The sequence below is a fragment of the Triturus cristatus genome, chromosome 12, assembly GCF_964204655.1.
Source record: "Triturus cristatus chromosome 12, aTriCri1.1, whole genome shotgun sequence".
NCBI lineage: Eukaryota > Metazoa > Chordata > Amphibia > Caudata > Salamandridae > Triturus > Triturus cristatus.
In genome coordinates this window covers 572,972,970-573,000,197 of record NC_140595.1, presented here as the reverse complement: position 1 = coordinate 573,000,197, position 27,228 = coordinate 572,972,970, and the positions used below count along the sequence as shown (strand labels likewise).

General features: G+C 46.1%; 1 protein-coding gene across 1 annotated transcript in view; it reads left to right on the top strand.

Moving 5' to 3' along the window:
* LONP2 (lon peptidase 2, peroxisomal) overlaps window positions 1–27,228 on the top strand; it is an 860,677-nt gene that overhangs the window by 502,038 nt on the left and 331,411 nt on the right. The window contains exon 11 of the mRNA XM_085638877.1: window positions 247–374. Within this exon, the coding sequence (XP_085495003.1) occupies window positions 247–374 (128 nt within the window). The remainder of the gene's footprint in view (window positions 1–246; window positions 375–27,228) is intronic.

The window sequence follows — 27,228 nt, the reverse complement described above, 5'->3', positions numbered from 1 at the left end:
CTCTCGGTCTCTCTCAAGCCAAGTGTCTGGTGAAGATTACTTGAGACTAACTTTCCAGTATACATTAGTGTCTTGGACAATAAACATCCAAGCTCAGGATGAAACGTGGCTCATTCCACCCTGCATCTCATTGCAATTGGTTGTTTAGATCCCTTTAAATGGCATACCACCCTTGCACCCGAATGGTCTGGTTATTAATTATACTTAAGCCATTTTGAGATGGTTTCTGTTCATTATTTCTGTCAGGTATACCCGAGAGGCTGGTGTGCGCTCCTTGGACCGTAAGTTTGGAGCCATTTGCCGAGCTGTGGCTGTGAAAGTAGCAGAAGGGCAGCATAAGGAGTCCAAGCAGGACCGTCTGGAATCAGGCGAAGGTAAGACTTTGAATTAGTCCTAAAATCAGGAACTGTAAAATCTCATGTTCAAAATATGACACTCTAGCTTGATTTTTTACATTCATGACATTTGTCTGTAGAATTGTCAGATTTGAGTTTCTGTAGATCTTGTCTGATGAGAAATCTTGAAATATAATTGTACACGCTTATAAACACTGTAGATATTATCTGATGAGAAATCTTGAGATACAATTGTACTCACTCCAAAACGCTGACTACGACAAGCGGTTGGCGTTATTGAAAGTGTATCATGCAATAGAATTGAGGGGGTTAATAGACACAAATCAGACAAAATCATAGTGAGTACGCATCCCAGACAAATTTAAAATAGCAACTCACATTGATAAGCCCCAGTATCTGCTACTGATCCTCTGACGACTAGATATCAGAATTAGAACAGACTTTGAAATGTCAATACAAAGTCCTCATGAAAAATGTTCTATTTGGAATAGGTACACATGCCTCTTGCTTCCTAACTTGCGGCAGTGTGTCTTCAGCATAAAAGGATTAACGAAATTCCTAACTGTAAATACCGCCCTGGTATAAAACAAAATACTGCTTCACCAACCTTGTCTATTGCTCCATCACAAAGCACATCCTGAGAAATGAAAGATGTCACTCTCATTCTTGAAACTGGATCCTAATTTGTGATGATTTTCCATTTCATAAATGCAGAATACATGCCAAATTACTTCAAAATCCCCACCATTTTGTACCAATTTAAAGAATCAAATGTCTTCTCAAAAGCTAAACTTGCCACAGCATAGTTCTACTGAATCTTCTGAACTTCGAATAGTTTAGGGAAAGCATTTAAAAGTTTAAAGTGGTGTTTCATCCTGGTATGCCACAAGATGACGCAATGTAATGAAAAAAAGAATCTTTGTAAATAAGAATAAAATGGTTTTAATCTAAAGTAAGGGATACAGAGTAATAAAGTGACATAGCAGTGATATCGTGATAATAAAATTACATGACATTAACGTATTTTTGTACTGTTGTTTTTTAGAAGATATGAATCAAAAATAAGTTGAGTTACAAATTTGGGGCGAGTGAGAAGCCAAGTCGTCATGCCTTGCTTTAAATTAGCTACTCCAGCTGGTCTTAAACTGGGAGCTGCAACACCGACCCAGAGAATGCGCAACTGTTTAGCAAATTAGATAATATTAGCAAAACAAATAGTCAAGCTGAGTTACCTCACGACTAGTGAAGGAATCTATTCATCAGAAGCATTTTTACTTCTTTTTTAACCCACATAGTCTTCTAAATTTGTTGTACTTTTCCTTAACACCCATTACCTCTTTTGACTTTGTTAGTAGCAAGTTTAGTTATTTTATTTTAACATTATGTCCGCTTGGATTCCTAGGCAATTTGTGGACAAACCCACCCATTCTGCAGGCCACTGGCTTGATCCAATTTTTTCTAATGGCTGCATCAAGGTTGCAGAGGTTTTGAGTAACACCTGGTCAGATCATTCAGCAGGTTACTTCTGCGGGACACTTGAGCACGGCCCCAGATGGAGAGGGTCCAACCCCTTATTATCCCATTGTAAATGGGCTGCTGCTACGCCAGAGGAAATTAACCCCATTCTTAACAACAGTGTCGTAGCGCTATCAGGCAGGATTGAAACAGATGCTCTGGCAGTTATGCCTGACTAGGTAAATGCCTGACCTGCTGGCACCTGTTAAATCAGGGTCAGGTGGCTTGAGACGTCCCTTGGCCCCTTGGTTTAATGAGGAACTCAGACTAATGCCATAGCACTGCAAAAGGCATGAAAGATCTTGGTGTAAGCTTTATCTACTTGAGGATAAAGAGCACCATAAAAAGGAGCTGCATATTTACCATCAGGAAATAAAGAAGGTTCAAGCAAGAAACAATAAATCTAAAGAGGTTTTTACAATCACAAAGAAGTTTGTTAGTCCCACCGTCCTTGCTCAGCCCGTGGAGGCCTCTTCGACACTATGTTCTCAACTTTCAGATTTCTTTAAGAACAAGATTCTTTCAACTTTCAGATTTCTTTAAGAACAAGATTCTGAGTATTGTTGAGACTTTAAATGTAGCTGGAGCCAACAACAGTGTTGATTTGAATGGGCCAGGATGTCCAAATGTATCTGTAGTCAATAATGGTATTGACTTTCTTTAGGTCAGGGGGTCACTCCTCAACAGATTCAACGTTACACTCTTGCTCTGTGACAGAGTTTACCACCATCTCAATGGAAGACTCAGAGAAAGCTCTTAAAGCTTGTAAGTCGGGATACACCCCCTCAGATTGTGGTTGCTAACACTGAGGCCATCAATCCCACTCTGAACTCTCTTTCAAATAGCCCCCTGCACCAGGCCATTGTTCCTAGTTGCTGGAAGAAGGTCAAGCTGATTCCTCTTTTAAAAATACCTTAGGTGGATAAGTCCATTCTAGCCAACTATCGGCCTATTTCTCTTTTGCCAGGATTTTCAAAGGTTTTTGAAAAATTAATAAATATCCAACTATCTAGATGCTAATCAGTTGCTGCATTTATCACAATCAGGTGTTTGCTCGGGTTATAGCACTGAATCCACTCTGGTAGAGGTCTCTGACTCTATCAAACTAACCGTGGACAACGGTAAGAAAGCTGCCCTGTCACTGGATATTTTGGCGGTGTTTGATATGGTTTTTCACCGTATCCTGATGCAACGCTTGTGGGACATCGGAATATGTGGGACCCCACTGGCTTGGCTGGGCTCCTTCTTGTGGAGCAGATGTCAATCTGTTTGGATGCCGCCATTCACTTCTGACTCCAAACCTCTTATGTTTGGGGTTCCCCAGGGTTCTGCATTGAGCCCTATATTGTTTAATGCTTAATGTCCCCCTTGCAACCCTGGTAGATTCCTTTGGAGTGCAAGTCATCTCTAACGCGGACGACAGGGAGATTCTCTTAACCTGGGACAGGAACATCTCTATTGCCCAAAATAGATTTGAAGCGTGTTTGTCAGCGGTATTTCAGTGGATGTGCTGGAGTCCAGTGCAACACTAGCAAAACAGAAGTATTGGTCTTTGGATCCCCTCCCCCGTGATGGGTGAAGTTCGACAGCAATCTGTCCTTCAAACCACAGGTGGAAAGTGTAGTTGGGACCTGTTTTGGTCTCCTTAAGTTTCTGAGAAAACGTTTTGTTCCTGCTTCCTGCTACATGTCAGAAGATGGTACTCCATGCCCTTGTAACATCTCGCTGGACTATGCTAATGCATTCTACTGGGGTCTCTGTACTAACTTAAGAGACTCCCATTGGTGCAGAATGCTGCTGACAGGCTCCTGCTTAACATCCCGAGTAAAACCTCAATACATGTCCATCTCAAGGAGTTGCACTGGCTGCATAATCAGAAGAGTGTTAGCGCATAGAGCTTTCTATGGCCTAGGTCCCAGCCATCTAACCAAGAGACTCCCACATTATCATTCATCTAGAACTTTTCGTTGTGCGGATGCATTGCTGGCTGTGCTGCCTAAGATTGGGGAGGCACCACTTTCTCTGTGTTGGCTACTGCGGGCTGGAACGCCCTTCCATTCCATCTTCGTGCTACTAAGGATGCTGGTTCTTTTAAGCGTGGCTTAAAAACTTGGCAATTTAACTGTGCCTTTTATTTATGTTCCACATGTGAGATCAGTGGTCGGCGAACCTGAAGCGCCAAGACACTGTTGAGTAGCTGTGCGCTTTTACAAGTGCCATTTGATTTGATTTGTTGCTGTGATCATTTTATGCCTTATTTACACTCTCTCATGCTCCTGTGATGCTCAAGTATCTTGTTATCTTTCTCGTATGGTAGATCCGTGACTATGCATGGCTAATACTTGACCTTGTCATTCTCAAGCAGGTAGTCCTGCAAAGGGCTACGAACGCCCATCGAAGTTGGAATTTTATGGGTATTCAAAAACATTTTGCCTAACAAATTAACACTTTGGAAAGAAACATTTGCAAACAGTAAAGAGCTACGTTTCTTTTGTTTTGCAGTAAATATTTATTCACATTGTTAGGCAGTTCTCAGTTTTTATATTGACACAGTGTCCATGTCTCCATGACAAATTACATATATGAATATCTTACACTAACATTCTTCTGAATATATTCTGTAAATCTTGTGATAACCAGTCAAGACAAAAACTTTGGAAACAAGGTAACAATTTTCATAAAAGTAAGATCTAGAGAATATCACAAATTAATAGTCTTCCCGTCACTCCCAAACCCTCCCATCTACTCACCCGGGATTAGTATTATTCTACATAACATATATATATATTTTTTGATTTCCTTCTAGGTCGAATAAGCCCCTCTCTACATGTATGAATATTAATCCCTTGAATATTGGATATTCAGATGTTATTCCCCTTCCAATTGTCAAGAAATGGGTTCCGAATTTGGTGAAATATAACTGCCTGTTCATTGATTGTATGTATGGCATTTCATAGGAAGCTGTCTAGTACATCTCTGACATCCATCCTTAAGGCATTGGTATAGATTCCAAATACCCCTCCAGTAGGGTGCAGATTTTGCAGTAGCTAGTGCTGTTGGCAGGTATCTTCGACTGTGGTTGTTTAGGCCCATCATCTATCTCATATCGTGTAACGTAGAAAATTGAGTTGAACTGTGTGGGAGGGTTCTGAGAGTGATCAGTGCCTGATGCCATATGCCATTCCATTAGGTTTGTATGTTATTGCATTGTCAGAGGATGTGAGGGTTTCTACATCCTGATTGATTACATTTCCAGCAATCAGTGTGTGGGAGCAGCCCTGCTTTGTACCGTCTGTTATGTGATTAGTGCCAGTCATGATGGATTTCAAAATAATGGAATTTTAGTCTAGCTTCTCTTAGGTATTTGTCATGAATGAACAGTGGTGTGGCTCAATCTTCAGTGGAATAGTCCTTTTCTAGTAATCCCTGCAGGTGTCCATATTGAAAATAACGGTTTGATCAATAGATTGTACATACCGGGAATCACAACTATATAGGATCTCAATATTTTTAGACATTTTATGATGGGTGATTCTGGTAGAATTACTGGTTTCAGTCTAATGTTTGCCTTAGCCGTGTTAGATTATGGTATTTTCGTGTACCGTGTCCTTCAAGCTCATATTCCTCTTTGAGTTCCTGCAAGGTTTTAAGTTTCACCCCAAAGTAAACATTCAAGTCACTCAATGCCTTTATTTATCTTTCTAGTGTCTTAGTAAGATTTTAGATCCTTTTGTATCTATTTCCACATAGTGCTAGACAGACGCTTCTTTGTGTAAGCAAAGCCTAATCCCTAGTATTTTGTATTCGTGGTTCCAATTACTTAAAATGGAGCTTGTGACTGGATTGAAAAGATTACTTTGATAGTATTTTCCACCTGTATAGCACATCTGGATTTCAAATACCACCAATTATGCTTGTTTCCGAGGTCACCCATACAGGGGCTGTTTCAGTGTGTGATGGGAAGTGTATTAACTGAGAATTGATGAGCTAGGTTGTAGCTCCTCGTGTGAGGGAGAGGTATGCCTTCCGATTCTATATGATGGTCATTTTGGACAGTCTCATTGTAGGTGTAGAGCCATTCTATATGAATGATTTCATAGCATCGTCGATTTGGTGAGGATATGCTTATGTATAAGAGGGGCAGCATCCTGAATACATAGCTAAAGGACGGAGTCATCATTATTTTGATTATCTGTACTCCACTCCTTAGCGAGAGACCTAGTTGCTTCCTTCCTTCAATAATTATGGTCTCTCATAGTGATGTCACTTTGTTTTCTTGTGCCATATTCTCTAGTTCTCTGTTGTCACAGATTCCTAGATATTTCAGACCTCTTGGAATCCAGTGCATGGAGTATACACGCAGGCTGTCTTTCATGAGTGTCCAGATCTTGGGCTTTAGCTCACATTTGCTGCAATTAATCCTATACCCTCAGAATTGAGAGACATATTGTATTATAATCAGTGCTGGTTGTAACGTGTTCGTTTTGGGAAGTGCAAGTAAAATATCATCTTGTATATAAGAAGAACTTCACTGGTCCAGTGGGGCTGTTTATCCTTATAATGTTGACAGTCGGACTTATGGCTATTTAAAGGGTTTCTAAGGCTAACAGGAAGTGTATGGGGAGAGCAGGCAGCCCTGCCGTGTTCCACTTCTGATAATGGACACTCTTGATAGAAAATTACCACAGTTGACTTGTACCCTGGGCTCATTCATTGTCATTTGACCTTTGAGATGAAGACATTTTCCAGACCCTTTATGTCTAGTATCTTAAAATACTACCCCACTCAATCCGATAAAATGCCTTCCTTGCTTTAACTGTCGAGGCAATTGCTTTGGATGGGATGGCACATGTTGTCCTAAGAAGGTAAGCCAGGGAAAGCTGATGGTTTCTAGAGGAGCATCCAGGAACAAACCCTACATATGCATCGTGCATATGGGTTTGTATTACCTTGCATAATATGTTTGCTAGGATCTTGGGTAGGAGTTTGATTTCCATATTGGTCAATGATATTGGTTGGTACCATCCACACTCCAGAGGATTATTCCTTTCTTTTGAAGTAAGGGAGATTACAGCTTTGTCAGATAACTCAAAGTATGCATGGTCTTAAATTCTTCATACACAGCGTATAACATGGGTGCCAGAAGAGGCAATCCAACCTTATAGAATTCTCCTGGTAATCCATTCTCTACCTGGGACTTTCAAGCAGATGAACCTTTGCTCATTTCTTCTTTTTCCTCTGAGTTGATTTCTCCCCAAGAAATGATCTCCCTTCTAGTAATAGTGTTGCGATATTTAAGAGTTTCAGGAAATCATCTTCTTCATGTAATGTTTCTTGTGCTTCAGAACTATAGGATTTTTCATGAAGGAAAGCAAAGGTCTCAGTTATGTCTACTGGATAATTTTTGAGGCGGTCCGTGTTGTAGCAGATTCCAGAAATGGCCATTTGAGATTGCCTTTGACATTATTGTTAAGCCAGTAATCTTCCAGCGTTTTCTCCTCTCTCAAAGTGGCTCCCCTTTAGTTTCACCAAAGCATATTCAGCTTGGAAAAGTGGCATTTCTGTGCAATTGTCTTGCTTTACAGTTGTTTCCTTATAGCAAGCATCATTCTGTATGTATGGTGTGCATAAGAGACCTGATTGATGACTAGTAAGGAGTGAGGGTTCTATTAGTGGGATCGATAACTGGAGACAGCTGCTCTTCGGAAATGACTGGTGTCATTTGTGTTTATGGCCTCTGTGCATCTAGTATATTGTACTGATCTTGCACTTATGGTAGATATCGTAGTTAGTCCCATCCATATGTCCTACTTATTCTATAACCATCAATGTCTTGGGCCAATCAGGGTCTTGGGCCAAGGTCAGCGGACTCGATAATTCTCACCTCGGTGCCTACTCTAACCATGGATCCCACTCAGCAACTCTGGGCAATAGCTTGCTTAATCTCCACTTACGGCCCCATCAGCGCCGGGGATGCTTGTCTTCACCTTGGAGATGCCCAGTAGGGACCATCTCACAGGGAAAGCCAGGATGGGTTCCCCAGCGGTATACAGCGCCAGGACGCCCTGTTGCTGGGGCAGCTGTGCGCTTTACAAGTATACAACATTTACATTTACATTTACATTTACATGTATTATAATATCAACATGTATAGGTTGGCTATTGTATAAGCAATAGTTGTGATAGGCCTATAAATCATCTAGAATTATATTGGCTAAGTGTTATGTAAACCATACCTGTGACCCATTATTTATCTGTTTCCCACTACTCCTCATAGATAGGTCATGTGTATTCTTTTATATGTGTTGTGTCTCCTAAAGTATATCTTCCCTATGCAGGGATCTTGATTTGTCTCTGTGCATTCCTTCATCATTTTTCTCCTGGCTCTTTTGGTCCGACCACTTCCTGCCTAGGCTGTCAGCAGTTAAGTGATCTGTTGGAGTAATAATAATTGATGGGAAGGACTAAAGGACTGCGGTATTGTGGTTGTGCAGTATCCATGGTGTATCAGTCCAGACAGTCCAAGTTGCTTTCCAAATCACCTGGGGTCTTACATTATATTGTCTTGACATCTGTGGTGATCATCATCATCACTGGTTGTAAAAGGCTGAGTATTATGTTTCATTTTGTTTTAGACTTTGTCCAAGTGGCAGAAACTTCTTCCTTATAAGGTTGGTATATGAGAAGAGGTCTTCAAATAGAGGCATGTTCTGTACATCATATAAAAAGGGGCCCTATATGACAAAAGGGAGTCCCTTCAAAGTAGTTGAAGACCTGGGTAGGATTCTATGTGCAGAGTCAAGACAGTCAAAGTATATTTGCAAGTTTCCTGGGGTCCCAAATTCTGTTATCTTGCCAACTATGCTGATGATCACGGGTTCCAAAAGGTTATATGTTATGCCTCATTTTTTAGAGACTTTATTATTTTCCTTGTGTATAAGGAAATGATAACCTGTTTGCAACAACGTTGTGGTGTTCTTTACTTTTATATTGATTTCCAAGAATTGGTCTCATCTGACACATAACCATGATGGAATCATAGTCTCTTTTGAATTTTGTATGTTTTTCCTATTGTGTTGTATATTGTGACTTGCATAGCGCGATTCTGCACATAAATACTTTATATTGTTGTATTACTTTTTCATTATGAACGCCAATAATACGATTGACTGAGTGTTTTATAACAACTTGTTTGTTAGTAGGACGATACTTCCCCCTTCTTTCCACTACTTATTCTAGGAGCTTGTTCATTGTGAATTAGAAGGTATGGCATGTGTAACATATTAGATGATCTGGATAATTCCTCCTATTCATTTTGGAACAATGTTTCTTTGATGTTTTTTTTTTTCCTTTCAATATGGCTGCCAATATTACCAACTATTGAGCATGTAACACTGTTTTGGTTTTTAGGAGTACAACGGCATTTTCTTCCTTTTACCTTCATAAACTAGAATTTTGATTTATGGAATAGATGAGATTATCTGGTTAGATTCTACTATTCTCTTTTGAACAATCTCAACTTCTGATGTTGGTTTCTGCTTTAACAGGGGCTTACTAATTTTCCCTCATTACTATTAAGGGACAGACGGACATTATAATTGGGGTGTCTGATCTGAGGATTATACATGGTAATAATGAAGGATATGGGCTATGTTTTGCATTTATACATACTGAAAGAGAAATATTTGTACTACTTTAAGATGGCCGCCATTTTAGGGATGTTCAACGCGTGCCCGGTTTCATCTGTATATAAATACGGTTAATAAATATGGCGCAGACGGTCCACCCCGATTTTACGCTGATCGGGATTACTCTCCTTTTTTTGGTTACTCAAGCTTTGACTTCGATATTATAATGGGAGCTATTACAAATTTTGATTCCGGTAAAAGGGAATTAAACGTCCTTGAATGGGCTACAAGATTTTGGTACAGTAATTTGAGACTATTAAGTTATTTATTTGATTTATAGGGATGTAGTTAGACGTAGGAAATAGTTGTTTTTCTATAATTTTTGTTTTCCTTTGGTTCACTCGGATATGATATAATAAATAATATTGGTGTTTCAGCATATTGTTCATCATGTATTAATGAATGGCATGACTTTGAACAGAGTCGAGAGAACAACAGGACATAACATTTTGGTCCAGGCATGGTTCTGTTTTTCATGAGGATTGTGATAATGGTTATTACGTTCCTTATATTTAGTGTAGTGACAGACGTGCAAGTCAATTAATTATGCTTTCTTTTGGATGCTTTTTAGTTTCTATGATCTTAGCTAAAATGTATATTTCCCACTTAGGTTTCCTGTTACGTATTATCACTGGTTTATTCTTGACATGGTCTAGCGGCTTCTGTCTCGTCCATTTTTTGAGACTTTTTCATGGAGCTAAGGTATTTGTGATAATACTACTGGGGTGTGAATTTACACATATTGTGAGGTTTTTGTTTTGATTTGTGGCTCTCATATTCTGCTCTTCTTATCAATCTTATTCTGGTGCTCTTGTCGTACATCACTACTATTCAGTGCACTTGGTGTACACTCACTTGTATCTAAATCCTTAGATCCATTACTGAATTTTGGGAGTTGGACACCTTGCTGGGTGATGGTTTTTGTTTTTTCTTAGTCTAGTTCAGTCTGCTATTGAGTTCTGAACTGATTTATTTGTTGGTTTTCAGCCCTGATGAAGTCATGGTATTATCTACCTAGTGACGAAACACGTGTTGGCTGATCTCTTTTTGATGAACATATAACACCGATGATGTTGGAAATTTAAATGGCTGATCTCTTTATGATGAACTTATAATACCAATGATGTTGGAAACTTACATGGATTATATCAAACTAACCTGGATGTGAAGTGTTGTTGTGACTGTACACGCATGGACTCATATATGGATTACAGTGGACTTACTACTATCTACTCGTTTTGGACATTGATGTAAATGTACTATTTAGTGCACCGACTTTCCTTTGTATTTTCCTTGCGTGCTGATGTTGCTGGCATGTTCTGTATCAGTGTTGATGTCCTGCATTATTATTCTACGCTGTGCATAACCCCTGTTTTGTGGTTATTTACTCGAGAGCTGTTGAACCTGCTGCTACAGTAGGCCCACAATCTCCCCTCTCATGCAGCCTTTTATTGGTGCCAACTTTCTGCAATTCGCAGCACTTTCTAGATTGTCATTCCCAGCCCTTGGTCTCCCAATAGATCCCATTTCTCAGGCCCCACAGAGACAGTCTTTCACCCACACCACCAGGTTGTGCTTATGTGCTTGCAAAACCATCACCAAGTGCACCGCTGATGCCCCTGTTCGTCTTTAATTTCTGATTGCCAAGGCTCCCGGGGTGGTCTCATTCGGGTGGGCTGTAATCACCATCCCTCTTCCAGTGTTAAGGTCTCCATGCCCTTTCAGCTTTATGATCACCTGCTCCAAATTTAGCAACACGTTCTTCCACCCTCTGCCCTCTTTCAGTTTCTGTTCACCTGCGTGTTTTCAGTGCATCAAATGAGATAACACCAGTATCTCCGGTTGTCGAAACTGCCTGCATTTTATCATGTCAGCCCTTGTTATGTTATGTTGATTTGTATAGCGCACTACTCACCTAAGAGTATATCCAGGCACTTGGTCAAGGTGTGTAGGTGTGTGGTTACAAGATGCTTATATGAAGGGCCAGGTCTTCAGCTTCGTATGGAACTCAAGAAGTGAGGAAGAGGCACTGATGTGTTGAGGGAGTTTGTTCCATGTCTTGCGTGCCATGTAGGAGAATGAGGACCTCCAGTTGTGCTTTTGTGGATGCTGCGAGTGTGTGACAGCGAGGCAGAGTGTAGGGGTCTGGTAGGTGGGTGAAACTGTATGCGACTATTCAGGTATTCTGGTCCTGTGTTATGTAGGGCTTTGTATGTGAGAAGTTTGAAATGACTGCGCTTAGGAATGGGGAGCCAGTGAAGCTTCCTGAGGTGCCAAATGATGTGGGTGCAGCATATGAGGTTGAGTATGTGTCTTGTGGCTGCATTCTGGATGGTCTGGAGTCTATGTAGGAGTTGTTTGGAGATTCCGGTGTAGAGAGAGTTGCCGTAGTCGAGCCTGCTGGTGATGAGTGCTTGTGTGATGGTCGTCTGGTGTTTTGAAACAGAGGCAACCATTTGAAGATTTTTCACAGCATGGGTAGAATGTAAAGCCAGGCAGTGCACACTGCGTTGCCTTCAGTCTTCATGTTGAGCTTTTTATCTAGGATGATCCCTAAATTTCTTGCATGGTCTGTGGGTGCTGCTCCTAGCTGTAAAGGCCACCAGGTGGAATCCCATGGGGAGGTCTTGTTGCCGAAGACTATTACTTCCGTCTTGTCAGAGTTGAGCTTCAGGCATTTGGTTCGCATCCACTCTGCTACTATGGTCATGCACTTGGTGAAGCTGGTTCTGGTAGTGTTTGTCTTGTCTGTCAGAGAGCGGATGGGTTTGGTGTCATCGCCATATGTGCTGACGGTGATGTCTTGTGATTGGCTGCTGCTGGTGAGCAGTGTCATGTATATGTTCAAAAGAGTGGGGCTGAGGGACGACCCTATGGGACACCGCATATCAGTTTCTTGGTATCTGAGATGAAGGGTGGCAACCTGACCGTTTGGGTTTTTCACTTCGAGGAAGGAACAGATCCATTTGAGAGCAGACCCTTGTAAGCTCTCGTGGAGATTTCCGATGAGGGTGTTGTGGGAGACAGTGTCGAAGGCAACGAAAAGGTCAAGCAGGATGAGGGCGGCTGTTTCTCCTCTGTCCAGGATGTTTAAAATGTTGTCAGTGCCCCAATGAGTGCTGTTTCGGTGCTGTGGTTCTTTCTGATTCCTGATTGATCTCTAGAAGATGGTGAAGTTTGAGGGGGGTTGTGAGTTACTTGTTAATGACCTTCTCAATCACTTTAGCTAGATACGGGAGCAGGGAAATGGGTCGGAAGTTGCTCAGTTGATATAGGTCGGCTGTGGGCTTCTTGAGGAGGGTTTTGATTTCTGCAAGTTTCCATTCATCCAGTAAAGTGGCGGACGTGATGGAGGTGTTGATAATGTGGGTCAGGATGGTGCTGGTGTGTGTTCTCAGGTTGTAGATATGGTGGGAGCATGGGTCCGTTAGAGCCCCTAAGTGGATGATCCTTATGATGGCCGCTTGTGTCGTTTCTGGTGAGGGTTATCCATTTGATCACATGGCTATCTTGGTGGTGAGTAGGTTAGCGAGGAGTTCTCTGGGGTTGGGTTGATGTGCTTTGTTGCTGTAGATGTTTGCTATTTTGTTGTGGAAGAAGTTGGATAGGTTGCATAGTTGTTGACAGTGGCTAAGGGTGAGGTGAAATCTTTGATGATGGAGAAGATCTCTGTAGACCTGTCATCCTTTGAGTGGTCTTTCCCTTGACTTTTTCCTTTTACCTCTTGTTTAGCGGATTCTTTTTGTTGGCCTTAGGACTCTGTTAATCAGTGCTAAAGTGCATGTGCTTCTCCCCTTAACATGGTGACATTGCACTGGCTCCCCATCGAGACAAGAGTCACCTTCAAGATGCTCACCCACGCACACAAGGCCCTCCATGACACCGGGCCATACCTAAACAGCCAACTCAAATTCCACGCACCCCAAAGGACCCTACGATCAGCCCAGCTCTCCTATGCCGTGGTCCCTCGTGCCAGAAAAACCAGATAGAGAGGCCGCCCCTCCTCCTTCCTTGCAGCCAAAGCCTGGAACGCCCTTCCGCTCCACTTCAGACAGACAGCATCGCTTCCCATCTTCGTAAGAAACCTCAAAACCTGGCTCTTCGATGGACCCCTTCCTTGATGGTCTTGAGCCCACAACCAACAGCGCCTTGAGACCCTTACGGGTGAGTAGTCGCGCTTAATAAACACCTGATTGATTGTTATACCTGATTGCCATATTTGATCTACTAGTAAGTCCCCTGTAAAATGGTATCACAAATACCTAGGGCCTGTAAGTCTAATGCTAATAGTGGGCCTGCAGCACTTATTGTGCCACCTACATAAGTAGCCTTTCAATCCTGTCTCAGACCTGCCACTGCAGGGCCTGTGTGTGCAGTTTAGTGCAGCTTTGACTTTGCATTTAAAACTACTTGCCAAGCCTAAAACCCCCTTTTTTGCATATAAGTCACCGCTAAGGTAGGCCCTAAGTAACCCTAAGGGCAGGGTGCCATGTATGTAAAAGTAGGGCATGTGTGTTTAATCTCTACATGTCCTAATGGTGACAATCACCTACATTGAGTTTTTCTCTGTTGTGATGCCTACCCCTCTTATAGGCTACCATTGGGAATTTCTCAGTACACTTTTGGGCTGTAATTCCTGATCAGAGAGAAGTGGCTTTTTCATGTTTCATATCTTTGGAATGGTAATGATAAATCCGCCTTACTGGTGAAGATGGATCTAACATTCCTGTTATAGAAATGCCACTTTTAGAAAGTGGACATTTATATGTACTTGCTGCTTGGTGTGCCTGACATACTGTCTCCAATATACATCTAGAGTGGATGACCGCTACAGTTTGTGCATTCCCTCTAGAAAGCCACAACACAGGAAAGATAGATGTGTTGGAGTACCCATCTACATACATCTGCATTCTGATGGCCTTGTCTGGGCAGGTTAGAAGGGAGGGGCTATTACTTCACTTGAATAGGCAGTTCCCTGTCCCCACACAATGGACTGATTACCCCCCACAGATAGCCTATTAGACAGGTTTGGGTTAAAAGGGTACGTGTGCACGTCATAGAGCTGCTTTGTTGTCCCCCCCACATCAAAGGCACTTTTGGGTATAAGTACTGGGCCACTGCACCCCTAAAAGCAGACACTACTGGACTTGTAACTGGAACTCTGCTAGAAGAACTGCTGTGCTGCTTAAGGGACTCAATCGGACTGCTGATCTGGAAGCCATCTTTACTCTTTGTTGTCCTGCTGTTTTCTGACTGCTGAGGGAGAGCTGGCCTTCACGCTCACTGATATCCAAGGGCTTGTTGGGTTGCCTCCTGTTGAATGACGACTCAGGGATATCAAAGTCTGTACCCCTGGTACTGTCTCTGGCTCACTGGAAGTGGCCTAGATTCTTGCAACACAGATATCGATACATTTCCTGTCTATATGTAACAGAACAGGTGCATCAACCTTGTTGTGGGAGTAAAATCAGCACATCAGATCGGATCCAGTGCTTTGCCTCCAGAGATCACCGCATCAGACCATTTATAACCGGCGCTGCAGCTTGGTGAGATCAACGCATCCCTTCAACTGTGTGACAGAAACCGGCGCATCGCTCTACGCCTCATGACTCCAGCACCCATCTTCGGAACTGACGCATCGCCTTCACTACATACAGATGGTCGACACATCCTGCGGGCCTTGACATCAACGCATCTCTCTGTTTGCTAATAGGAAAGGTAATATGTTTGCCGGGGCCTGCATAGGTCCCGTAGCCGGCCGGTGCTCCATCGTGGTTGGCCCAAACTTTGACTTTGCCCCAGTACATCGCAACCTAAAGTAACCTTTTTAGAGCTCCTTGCTTCTAAGCACTTTAATGCATTTATTCCTTTAAAATTCAATATCTCAACTTCTATACATTAGAGTTTTGTCATTGTGGTCTTGGTTTGTTCAGAATATAATAATCTATTGTTCTAAACCTGTGTCTTTTTGTTGTCTATTTATTGCCCTACTGCTGTGTGTGTGTGTTGCACAAATACTTTACATATCGCCTCTTTAGATAAGCCTCACTGCTCTGTGCCAAGCTACCAGAAGGTGAGTACAGGTTATCTTTTAGTGTGTATCTAGCTTACCCTGACTAGAGTGTTATGTTATGTTAGAACTATATTTCTTGAGCGCACGGCTACCCAGAACGGGTGTCCCGGCGCTTTGGCAGAGAGTCCTGAACACAACCAAGAAAAACCCAGCGGCAGAAACACTGTAGGCCCACTGGTTAGGCGGAGAAGAGGAGCGTCTTGAGCTCCTTTCTAAAGGCCAGAAGATTGTTAGCCTTGCGGAGTGACAGAGGGAGCTCATTCCACAAACTGGCCGCCATAAACTGGAAAGACCGGCCTCCCATCCGCACGCGTTTGATCACTGGTACCTCCACTTTAGCCAGGTCAGCAGATCTCAAACTCCTCCGGGGAACGTAGAGAGCAATCCGCTTCCTGAGGTAAGCTGGGCCAATGCAGTGGAGGGCTTTAAACGCCAACGTGAGGACCTTGAAACTAATTCTGCTAGGGATAGACAGCCAATGCAGCCTACCGCGCAGTAGAGAGGCACTGGCTCTCCGTGGAAGGCCAAAGATGGCTCTGGCCGCCGAGTTTTGGACAACTTGCAATCTGGATACCAGATATTTAGGCAGACCAGAGAAAAGTGCGTTAGCGTAGTCTAAACGCGAGCCCACAAGTGCTTGCACGATGTTCTTGCGATATTGAAGGGAAAGCAGTGGGAGAAATTTCCTCACCATCTTCAAGATACCGAAACATTTCCCCGCCAGGCCCGTGATGTGGGGACGAAAAGAAAGACTGTCGTCAAATACCACGCCCAGATTTTTTACTTGAGCAGATGGTTTCTCAGGGGGGAACATGTCGGAAGGCCACCACGATTTCCAGCCAGGGTCCTCAGCGCAGCCAAAAAAGAGCAACTCGGACTTATCCGAGTTACATTTCAGGTTCTGGTGCTGAAACCATGCAAAAACAGCACTCAGGCAGTCTCTGATTCTGTCGCCATTAAAAACCTCTCCCTTCCTGCAGGTAAACAGGAGCTGGGTGTCATCAGCGTATGAGATGACCCGGGCTCCAAATGCCTCAGCGACCTTCGCCAAAGGGGCCACATAAATGTTAAATATGGTGGGGCTCAGGATGGATCCTTGAGGCACCCCCACCTCTAACGAAGGCATTTCCGCGGAGAACGGAGGAGCCCAGATCACCTGCCGACGGTCGGTTAAGAAGGATTGAAACCAGTCCAACACCGTCCCCCGCAGACCTACCTCCCTGAGTCTTAGGAGGAGGCCGGCGTGTGGGACGGTGTCGAATGCCGCCGACAGGTCCAGCAAGACCAACATAGCCTTTCCCCCAAGATCAAGCGTTTCCCTGATGGCGTCGGTCACCTCCACAAGAGCTGTCTCCGTACTGTAATTGGCACGGAAACCAGATTGGGAGTCATGCAGCAGTTTGTTATTCTCTATAAAGGTGGTAAGAGTATGCTGAACATGTTTCTCCACCACCTTCGCCAGAGCAGGGAGGAGGGAGATTGGTCTATAGTTGGCCCACTGTAAAGGGTCGAGCAGAGGTTTCTTAATGAGCGGGAGAATAAGAGCATGCTTCCATTCTTTAGGGACCACTCCAGAACTCAGAGACATGTTGAGCAAGGGGTTCAGCAAGTTGTTAATAGCTGGTGCCACCGAGCTCAGGCATTTAGCCGGACACGCATCCAAGGGGGATCCAGATTTCAACCGGGAAAGCAGCTCCAGAGAGGACTCGCAGGATAGCGGGGGGAACGTCGAAAGAGTGGGCGCCAGCTCGGCTGCAGCGGATGGAAGGACCTTCAGATCACTTTCCACAGCTGCAGCCACTTTCAGGGACCCCGCCCGATCGAAAGAGTCCTGAATCCTACGGATCTTGTCCACAAAGAAGTCAGCAAGCTGCTTGATCCACTCCTCAGTATGGGAGTGAACCCTAGCGGCCGCCACCGGCTCTACGAATTCCTTCACAATTCGGAATAGTTCCCGGCTCGTGTTATCAGCCTGGTCTATTCTATGCTCGAAGTAGATCTTTTTAGCTTCGGCAATCTGTCTGTGATAGGATTTTATCGCACCCCTGTACTTCAGTTTCTCCTCAGGCGCATATCTGCGCCGCCAGAGCCTTTCAGATCTTTTGCAGTCCTGGCGCGCTTTTCGCAGAGTAGCGGTGAACCAAGGAGCGGAATCCTGGCAGGGGGCTGTCCTGACCGGTTTCCGAGGGGCAAGCTCCTCGAATCTTGTCCGAAGCCAGTCCTGGACTAGCGGCAGGTCGACTTCTAAGTTCCCAGTCGTAATGCAAGGATGTGCATGGAGTGCGTCAGCGAGCATATCAGCTGACACCAGGTGAAAGGCTCTAGCTTGACGAGACCCGTCCTTATGAGCTCTTTGACTCGTCTGGTGCTCAGCTAACAACACGAAATTAATTAAATAATGGTCGGACCATAGAACCGGCAAAGGGGAGGACACCTTAATTGGCACAGTGGAAAAGATTAAATCCAACGTATGTCCTTTCACGTGCGTTGGACTATCGATGAAAGAGGTCAGTCCGAGCATCTCGGTAATGTCCCGTAATTTAGATGCATCGGCGTCAGTTGTCGAGTCCATGTGCAGATTTAAGTCGCCCAGCAGTACACAGTGTGCCGAGCGCACACAGGGTACTGACAGTGCCACCTGTAAATCCTCGAAAAACGAGCCTAGAGGCCCTGGAGGTCTATAGATCAAAATTCCTGTGCAGGTATGTGAAGCCGACAGCTGGAGAATAAAGCCCAGAGCTTCACAACCAGCGATATTATCTACAGGATAAGAGGTGCAGACAAGGGACCTGTCAACAACTAAGGCCACCCCACCACCTCTGCCTCCAGTTCTATCCCTCCTTAAGATGGTGAAGTTGGGGGGAAGGGCACTAGCGATGTCAGGTTCCGAGCCAGCCCCCAACCAAGTCTCTGTCAAAAAAAGACAGGAGATTTTCGAGAGCGTAAGGAGGTCCCAAATTTCCATGGAATGACGCGCCAAGGATCTGGTATTTAACAAGGCACACTGACATTCCAAGGGGAGGGAGAGGGGAGCGCGAGATGGAGATGATATGGGACGCCAAGAACATCCAGGGCACCCTTTAGCCAGGTGTCGACCACCAGGGAAAAGACAAATACAACCGCTCTTGGGGGGACGGAGCGCACATAAAGCGGCCGCACTATACCTAATCATCCTACACACCTACCCAAGATGCCAGAGTCCCGCCTCGGCCGCCTCCGAGACGCTGACGAGCGCAGACGGGCAGGACTCTGGCACGACTCAGGCGCAGGGATGGCGCAACCGCTGCGCGTCACCGCTGCGCTAGTCTGGCGGGCTTTAAATAGCGTCGTCTCGGCGTCCCAGGTGACCTGGACGCTCAAAGATGGCGCTCGCACTACTCCCCACTCCAAGATGGCGCTCAGCCCAAACCCTCCCGGTAACCCGGATCCGCCCAACAGCGGTGGAGTTCACCAAAGTTAGAGTGCAAGTAAGGGCCAGAAATGGTTTAGAGGCAGGGAAGCAGGCTAAAAAGTAAAAGAAACAAAATCCAAAAAACGAAGGTTTTTTTAAAACTACAGAGCAAACAAGCGCGCGACCAGCGCGGTCCTAAGCGAGGTGCCAAGAGAGATCTTGGCCACAGGAACCCAAAGCAGGCTCACCTTGCAGCTGGCTCGCCCTAAATAGCGTCGTCTCGGCGTCCCAGGTGACCTGGACGCTCAAAGATGGCGCTCGCACTACTCCCCACTCCAAGATGGCGCTCAGCCCAAACCCTCCCGGTAACCCGGATCCGCCCAACAGCGGTGGAGTTCACCAAAGTTAGAGTGCAAGTAAGGGCCAGAAATGGTTTAGAGGCAGGGAAGCAGGCTAATAAGTAAAAGAAACAAAATCCAAAAAACGAAGGTTTTTTTAAAACTACAGAGCAAACAAGCGCGCGACCAGCGCGGTCCTAAGCGAGGTGCCAAGAGAGATCTTGGCCACAGGAACCCAAAGCAGGCTCACCTTGCAGCTGGCTCGCCCTAAATAGCGTCGTCTCGGCGTCCCAGGTGACCTGGACGCTCAAAGATGGCGCTCGCACTACTCCCCACTCCAAGATGGCGCTCAGCCCAAACCCTCCCGGTAACCCGGATCCGCCCAACAGCGGTGGAGTTCACCAAAGTTAGAGTGCAAGTAAGGGCCAGAAATGGTTTAGAGGCAGGGAAGCAGGCTAAAAAGTAAAAGAAACAAAATCCAAAAAACGAAGGTTTTTTAAAACTACAGAGCAAACAAGCGCGCGACCAGCGCGGTCCTAAGCGAGGTGCCAAGAGAGATCTTGGCCACAGGAACCCAAAGCAGGCTCACCTTGCAGCTGGCTCGCCCTAAATAGCGTCGTCTCGGCGTCCCAGGTGACCTGGACGCTCAAAGATGGCGCTCGCACTACTCCCCACTCCAAGATGGCGCTCAGCCCAAACCCTCCCGGTAACCCGGATCCGCCCAACAGCGGTGGAGTTCACCAAAGTTAGAGTGCAAGTAAGGGCCAGAAATGGTTTAGAGGCAGGGAAGCAGGCTAACAGGCTAGAGTGGTGGTTCCTTCTTGACCTGGGTGCATACCTTAGCCAACCAGTAATCCATTTTCTAACTATATCCTTGCAGCTGTTGGAGCTTCCTTTGATGCAGTGCAGTAGTGCTTTTTTCTTGGTTTCTGTCATTTGCTTGTGATAGTGTCTGAGTGCAGCCTTGTAGGTAGTTCTGTCGGTAGTGTTGTGGCTGGCCCTCCATTTCCTTTATAGCTGTTTACAGTGTTTTTTGGTGTCTCAGAGGTCTTCTATGTACCTGCTGGCCTGCTTGTTTGATCTACTGTGTTTGTTAGGCTTGATGGGTGTGAGGGAGTCCATGCATTTCTTGATCCAGTTGTTAATGGCCTTGTCGAGGTTGTCTGTGGGGCTAGGCTGATAAGTTCTGACTGAAACAAGTTTGTTTCTGTGATTTTGCCACAGCTGCAGCTTTGAGTGATGAACCTGATATGCGTCTTGACTTGAGCTGTGCTGATTTGGAAGTGAATGATTGAGCGGTCAGTTCAGCTGAGCTGTGTGATTGAGTTGTATTTGATGCTGTTGCTTGTGATGAAGATTGGGTCCAGTGGGTGTCCTGTGGTGTGTGTTAGTTCGGTGATGAACTAGGTAAGTACGATGTTGCTCAAGCTTTTGAGGAGAACTGTGGAGCAGGGACTGTTTCGGTCTTCCAGGTAAAAGTTGAGGTCACTGAGGAGAATGTAGGCTCTGGAGTCAATGGTGAGCAGAGCGACAAAGCTGGTGATGAAGTTGGTCGCTTGTAGTCCAGGTTGTTGGTGGGCGAGGTTTGCAGTTTGAAGTGCAGGTGTTCCCTGAATGGGGTGGCGTTCTCTGTATATGTTGTGCTTTTGATGGTTTCCTTGAAGATGATAGTGAGACTTCCTCATGGCTTGTGAAGGCGGCCCTGTTGAGTGATTGTCTAGCGATCTTGTAGCCCGCTGGAATTGCCGTAGCGATGTCGGGAGCCAATGAGGGGTTGAGCCAGGTCTCTCTGATGAAGAGGATGTCGAATGCGTTTCTGCTAAGAAGGTCCCTTATTTCGGTTGTGTATTTGCTGAGTGATTGTGTGTTGCAAAGCATGCATGGGAGTGGGTGCTGGCATGCTGGTTTGCTGTGTTGTCTGGTGTAGGGTTGGCATGTAAGCATTGTTGGTGCTGGTGTGGGAGGGAGCATTGAAGGCATTGTTAGTGTTTGTGTGGGGTGGTTGGGTTGTTGGTGGCTGGAGAACCAACAGAGGGTACAGGTGAGAGATCCTACTATGGTGTGAGGTGCAGCCTGGCAACCTGTTGGGGGAACGGCGCCAAGGGTCTAGAGACCTAAGGATTGCTTCAGGGTATCGGTGGGTGGAGACTGGACCAGGGTTCCTGGCGCTGGACGCTGTTAAGTCACAGACGGATCCAGACAGGCTTACCTTCAGCACGCAAGAGGTGCGCCCGCTGCACATCTGTGTTGCAGCGGTCATTAGGTAAGTCCTGGGTTGGGGGGGAGTGCACGGTGCCATGACGTTTTTTTCTGTGCTGATGGGTAATGAAGTCCTCTTGATTGGCTTCTTCTTTTAAAGGCTGTTTTGGTAGGAAAAACAGTAATGTCACGCCCTGTCCAGGTGGATGATGGGAAATTCAGTGATGTCACTTTTTGTACCGATGGGTTGTCCTTCATGGTTTTTATGGTCCCCAGTTTCATGACTAATTTTGTCAAATATTGTGCCAGGCCACTGATGCTCTTTCGTAGAAGACCAATCTTTGTTGTAGACAAGACTCAACCCTAAGTAGGCTATGTTTCTGTGGTGGTAAGGATATGGCACACTAACATATGTAAAGGTGGTGCAGATGAGATCCCCTAAAAATATTTATTCGGTAGGACTACCAATGTTGAGTTTGGCTAAATTAATTTAGAGATTCTCCATTAGTGGAGCAGCTTAAGGAGCTTGAAATGACTTGTCATATGCCGAGCTAAATGAGATAGTTGATGTGTGAGTGGCATCCATCAGAATCCAGTAAAATCTGACTGACGTCTCCCGTGATCGTGCTATAAACTCCCTATCCAAAATATGCAAGGAAAGGATGCAAAGGAAGATAAGTGGCATAGGATAGGGAGTGATAACTAGTTTGAAGAGTATGCATGCCTGTATATCTTCTACCAAATCTCTGTGGAGGCCTGTGCAGAATGGTAGAATGCACAGAAATAAACTCCAAGGAAAGTTCACTATTTGATAGCAGAGAAGCAGACTGGTTAGCCTGAGAGATCTGGAACGTTGTAAAGCCATTACCTAAGTATTCTTACAGCGATTGCCAAGATTCGGTGACATGTTAGAAACAGACATTCTGATGGATAGATCTGCCTGTGGATTCCTCACCTTATGAATATATATCCCCTGCACCAGCATTCCGCGGAAACTTTTTCCTAGCTCTCCCCGCCGACGAGGTCGTCACAATGCTATGGCTCCGCACGCGGCTCCGCACAACATCACTGGAGCCATAAGAGGGCCACGTCGGCGTGATGACGTCAGTTCCCTTTTTTTCCGTGCTGTCGACGCTAATGTTTTTTCTACGGACTCTCCATACTTTCTCCTGGATACTTTGTATTTGTCTGGTTTCCTTGTGTGGTTTCGACATGTCTGCTCCAAGGAAGTCGTGTTTCAAGCCCTGTAAGGAGTGCGGGGGGCATATGTCGATCACTGACCCACATGAGGACTGCCTGTGGTGTTTATCTTCTGATCATGACGTCGAGGGCTGTCCTTGCTGTAGGAAGATGAACCCGAAGGCCTTGAAGGAACGAGAAGCCAAGCTGTACGTGGCTAAAGTAAGAAAAGAAAAAAGGGGTCGAAAACATTCGAAGTCAAGGTCATCGACTTCACATGATTCGAGGAGGAAGCACAAGAAGAAGAAGTGGCATGGATCTCAATGCCGTTCGTCGAAGCCTGTGGCTTTGAGGTTGCCTTCTCCGGCTCCTCGACATCGTGTTAAGGACTTCGTCTCTCCTTCACCTTCAGTGTCTCCTCAGGTGACTCCGGCCCATTCTCCTTCATATAAGGGAACTCTTGCGCAGTCTGACGCCGAGATCTTCTCCGGTTCCGGAAGGTTCATCAAATCCGGCTGATGCCGAGATGCCTTCAGCTCCTGTGGCTCTGCCTGTGACCCCGGTGGTTTCAACTCCGGAGGTGCCTCGATTGGATCTCGAGCCGGCTCAGTGTCCTTCATTCCCGGCACCGGGTTCGGATCCTTCCCATTTTTTAAATGCGATGTATGGTGTGTTTTCCAGGGCTACATACCCTTCAGGTGCACCTTCGGGTCCCGTGGGTCCTCTGGCATTTAATTTGGGTGTGCCTCACCAATATCCTCATGCCCCCTTTGTGCCATTCATGCCGATGACGCTATCATGGCAAATTCCAGCTCCGAGGATGTCGACGCCGTATGGGTAGTCCCTGGCTCCATCCAGCGAACCTTCTTATCGGATTCGTTCGACGCAGGTTGCTGCTGCGGATCCGCCTTCTACGCCGCTCCCGGAGCCATCGACGCTGCGTTTGGCGCCGCCGACGCCGCAACCGAAGATGCGTTCGAGGAGAGAAGCGCAGAGGTTGCTAGAGGAAGAACAGTATCGGGGTGAAGATATGGAGGAAGGTGAAATTTATGAGCCTGAGGATATGTTCGAGGGTCTATTGAGGCAAGTGGACTTGACACCTCCCCGGAGTGGGACTTTGCTTCTCAAAAAGCTTCTCCTTCGAAGGAAGTTGCACCTTACCATACTGTGATGAAGAAGGCTGCAGAGCTCTTGGATCTGCAGCTCCCTATGGCTGAGTATAAGCCTAATTTGCTTACAGAGGTGCTTCATTCTCCGTCCCCTGTGGTTGAGCCACTCTTGCCGTTCAATGATGCCCTGACGGAGCCGATCCTTGAGGTTTGGCGCAATCCTCTCTGCTCCTGCAGTTTCAGGGTCGGTGTCCAGAAGGTACAGGCCTGCCCCAGGAGATTGTGTTTTCTTTTCTTCTCATCCTTCGCCTGAGAGTTTGGTGGTGCAGGCTTCATGTTCAAAGCAGTCTATGGGCGCCTTTCCGTAGGCTCCTGCTACCAGGGATTCCAAAAAACTTGAACAATCTGCAAAGAAAGTCTTCTCGTCAGCGAGTATGGCTTTAAAATCCACCAACGCTACCTGTTTGTTGGGTAGATACATTCATGCCCTTATGGACTCTGCCAAGCAGCTTCTTCCAAAATTATCTGAGGAAGACCGGGGAAATTTAAGTGAGGTACTGGCAGACTCGCAGGCTGCGGCTCGCCAAGTCACCCAGTCTGGCCTGGACACGGCAGATTCGGTGGCCAGGGTGATGGGCTCATCCATTGCTACGAGAAGACATGCTTGGCTAAGATCTTCTGGGTTCTCACCTGATGTACAAGCTGCCTTTCTAGATCTTCCCTTTGACGGATCTAGACTTTTTGGAGAAAAAGCTGACTCTGCTTTGCAAAGGTTCGAGGACAGTAAGGCCACAGCGAAATCCTTGGGTCTACAGTCTCAGGCAAGGGGTTATGGCTATAGAAGATAACCTGGCTTTGGGAAATCTTCCTTTCGTGGTTCCCGTCAGCTGCAGCAACAGCACCAAAACCCCTTGTACAAGTCCTACAGGGGCAAGGGCAGAGGTCGCCTTCGTGGAGCAGGTCGTCAGCCTTCTTCCTCCTCCATCTCCCCAACCCCTCCTGGTAATGCAGAAAAGCAGCCCTAGATCCGCCATCCTGGATCATGCAGGTCCTGTGGGGGGCCGGCTTGCCCATTTTCTACAGGATTGGAAATTGGTCACTTCGGGCCTTTGGGTTTTAGATCTGGTAGAAAATGGGTACGCCCTTCCCTTCAGGGAATTCCCTCCTCTTTACCCTCCTTGTCAAGGGTTTTGCATGGAGGATCATTTAATTCTTCTTCAGAAAGAGGTTCTTGTCCTGTTACAAAAAGGTGCAATAGAAGTGGTTCTGGAGCAGGAAAGGGGTCAGGGATGCTACTCCCGGTATTTCCTGATTCCCAAGAAGGATGGCAGGTTACGACCCATCCTGGATCTCAGAATCTTGAATCTGTTTCTCAAGCAGGAGAGGTTCAAGATGCTCACCCTAGCGCAGGTTCTTCAGGCGCTGCAAAAAGAGGACTGGATAGTGTCCATCGACTTGCATGATGCTTATTTTCACATCCCAATCCTGAAATCGCACAGGAAGTAGCTCCGGTTTACGGTTGGTTCGCAACATTACCAGTTTGCAGTCCTTCCGTTTGGTCTTACTACTGCACCTAGAGTCTTCACCAAGGTGATGGCTGTGGTGGCTGCCCATTTCAGGAGGTCGGGGATCCTGGTTTTCCCCTACCTGGACGACTGGCTTCTGAAGGCAGAGTCGCCAGAGATGGTGCGTCGTCATCTGCAGGTAACAACTCAGCTGTTGTTTAGATTGGGTTTTTCGATAAATGTGCCCAAGTCTCACCTGGTGCCCTTTCAGCGTAACCTGTTCATAGGGGCAGTACTGGATACCACTGTGTGTCGAGCTTTTCCTCCTCCGCAAAGGATTCTCAACATTCAGGAAATTATCCCTTTGTTTCACAATGGATCGGTTGTTCCAGTTCTGAAGGTCCTACGCCTGCTTGGTCTGTTCGCCTCTTGCATTCTGTTGGTCAACCATGCACGCTGGCACATGAGGGCGCTCCAGTGGTGCCTCCGCAGGCAGTGGTATCAGCACAACAGAGATCTCAGGGAGTCAGTCAGGATCTCTAGAGAAGCTGCAGCGGATCTCTCTTGGAGGAGCGTGGAGGGCAATCTGTCTCAAAGAAAGCCCTTTCATCTTCCTCCATCGGTGGCCACAGTGATAACGGATGCCTCTACCTTAGGGTGGGGTGCTCATCTGGGGGATCTGGAGATCAAGGGTCTTTGGTCTCCAGAGGAAAGATTGCTCATATCAATCGTCTGAAATTGTGGGCTTTACGTTTGGCACTTAAGGCCTTTCACCCTTCTCTTCGCGGTCAGTCAGTTCAAGTTCTGACGGACAACACTGCCGCGATGTGGTATGTCAACAAGCAGGGAGGAGTGGGGTCGTACCGTCTCTGCAGGGAGGCGTTGCGGCTTTGGTCCTGGGCTCACGACCATCGGATTTGCTTGATGGTAAATCATCTGGCCGGGGTGCTAAATGTGCGTGCGGACAGTCTGTCGGCAGTTCTCCACCGCCACGAGTGGAGGCTTCATCCGGAGGTAGTTCGACACACCTTCCGGACGTGGGGGACTCCTCGGGTGGACCTGTTTGCCACTCTCGAGAACGCACATTGCCCGTCATTCTGCAGTCTCCAGTTTCCGATGCAGGGGGCGTTGGGGGACGTGTTTCAGTTGAGTTGAAGCTCACAACTCCTTTATGCATTTCCTCCCACACCCTTGATTCCTCGGGTTCTGAGGAAGATTCGCCAAGACCGGGCCCAAGTCATATTGATAGCCCCAGATTGGCCAAGAAGGGTGTGGTACACAGATCTACTTCACCTCTCATCGCACCCTCCGCTCCGTCTCCCTCTCAGGGCAGACCTCCTCTCGCAGTCGCAGGGGCAGGTTCCTCACCCCCACCTCCAGAGCCTGCACCTTCATGCCTGGAGATTGAATGGGGCAACCTGAGTTCCTTCTCTCTCCCTCCTGACGTGGTGGATGTTATCTTATCTACCAGGCGACACTCCACCAAGTCCATTTACTCCTACAGGTGGTCAAGATTTGTTAAATGGTGTGGAGAGAGGTCTATTGATCCCTTAAAGGCTCATCTTTCTGATGTTCTTTGTTTTTTTATGTTTTTATTAGAAACCGTTGGCACACAATAAAAGACATACAAGGGCCTACAACCACCAGGGCCGGCCGCTATAGAGCCCGAGGGCCCGCAGTGTAACGCCATACATTCAAATGAACCAGCGGCAAAGCACCCGGCAGTCCGTAAGCACCTATAACAGGCCATGGCCATAGGCCAGGAGCAGTTTGAGACAACGGTTTCATTTTTTATTAAACATAAAACACACTCAAGGCAATGAGAGTACGAGATAGCAGCGTGCTCTTCCCAGGACGGGGAATAACATACAGTGT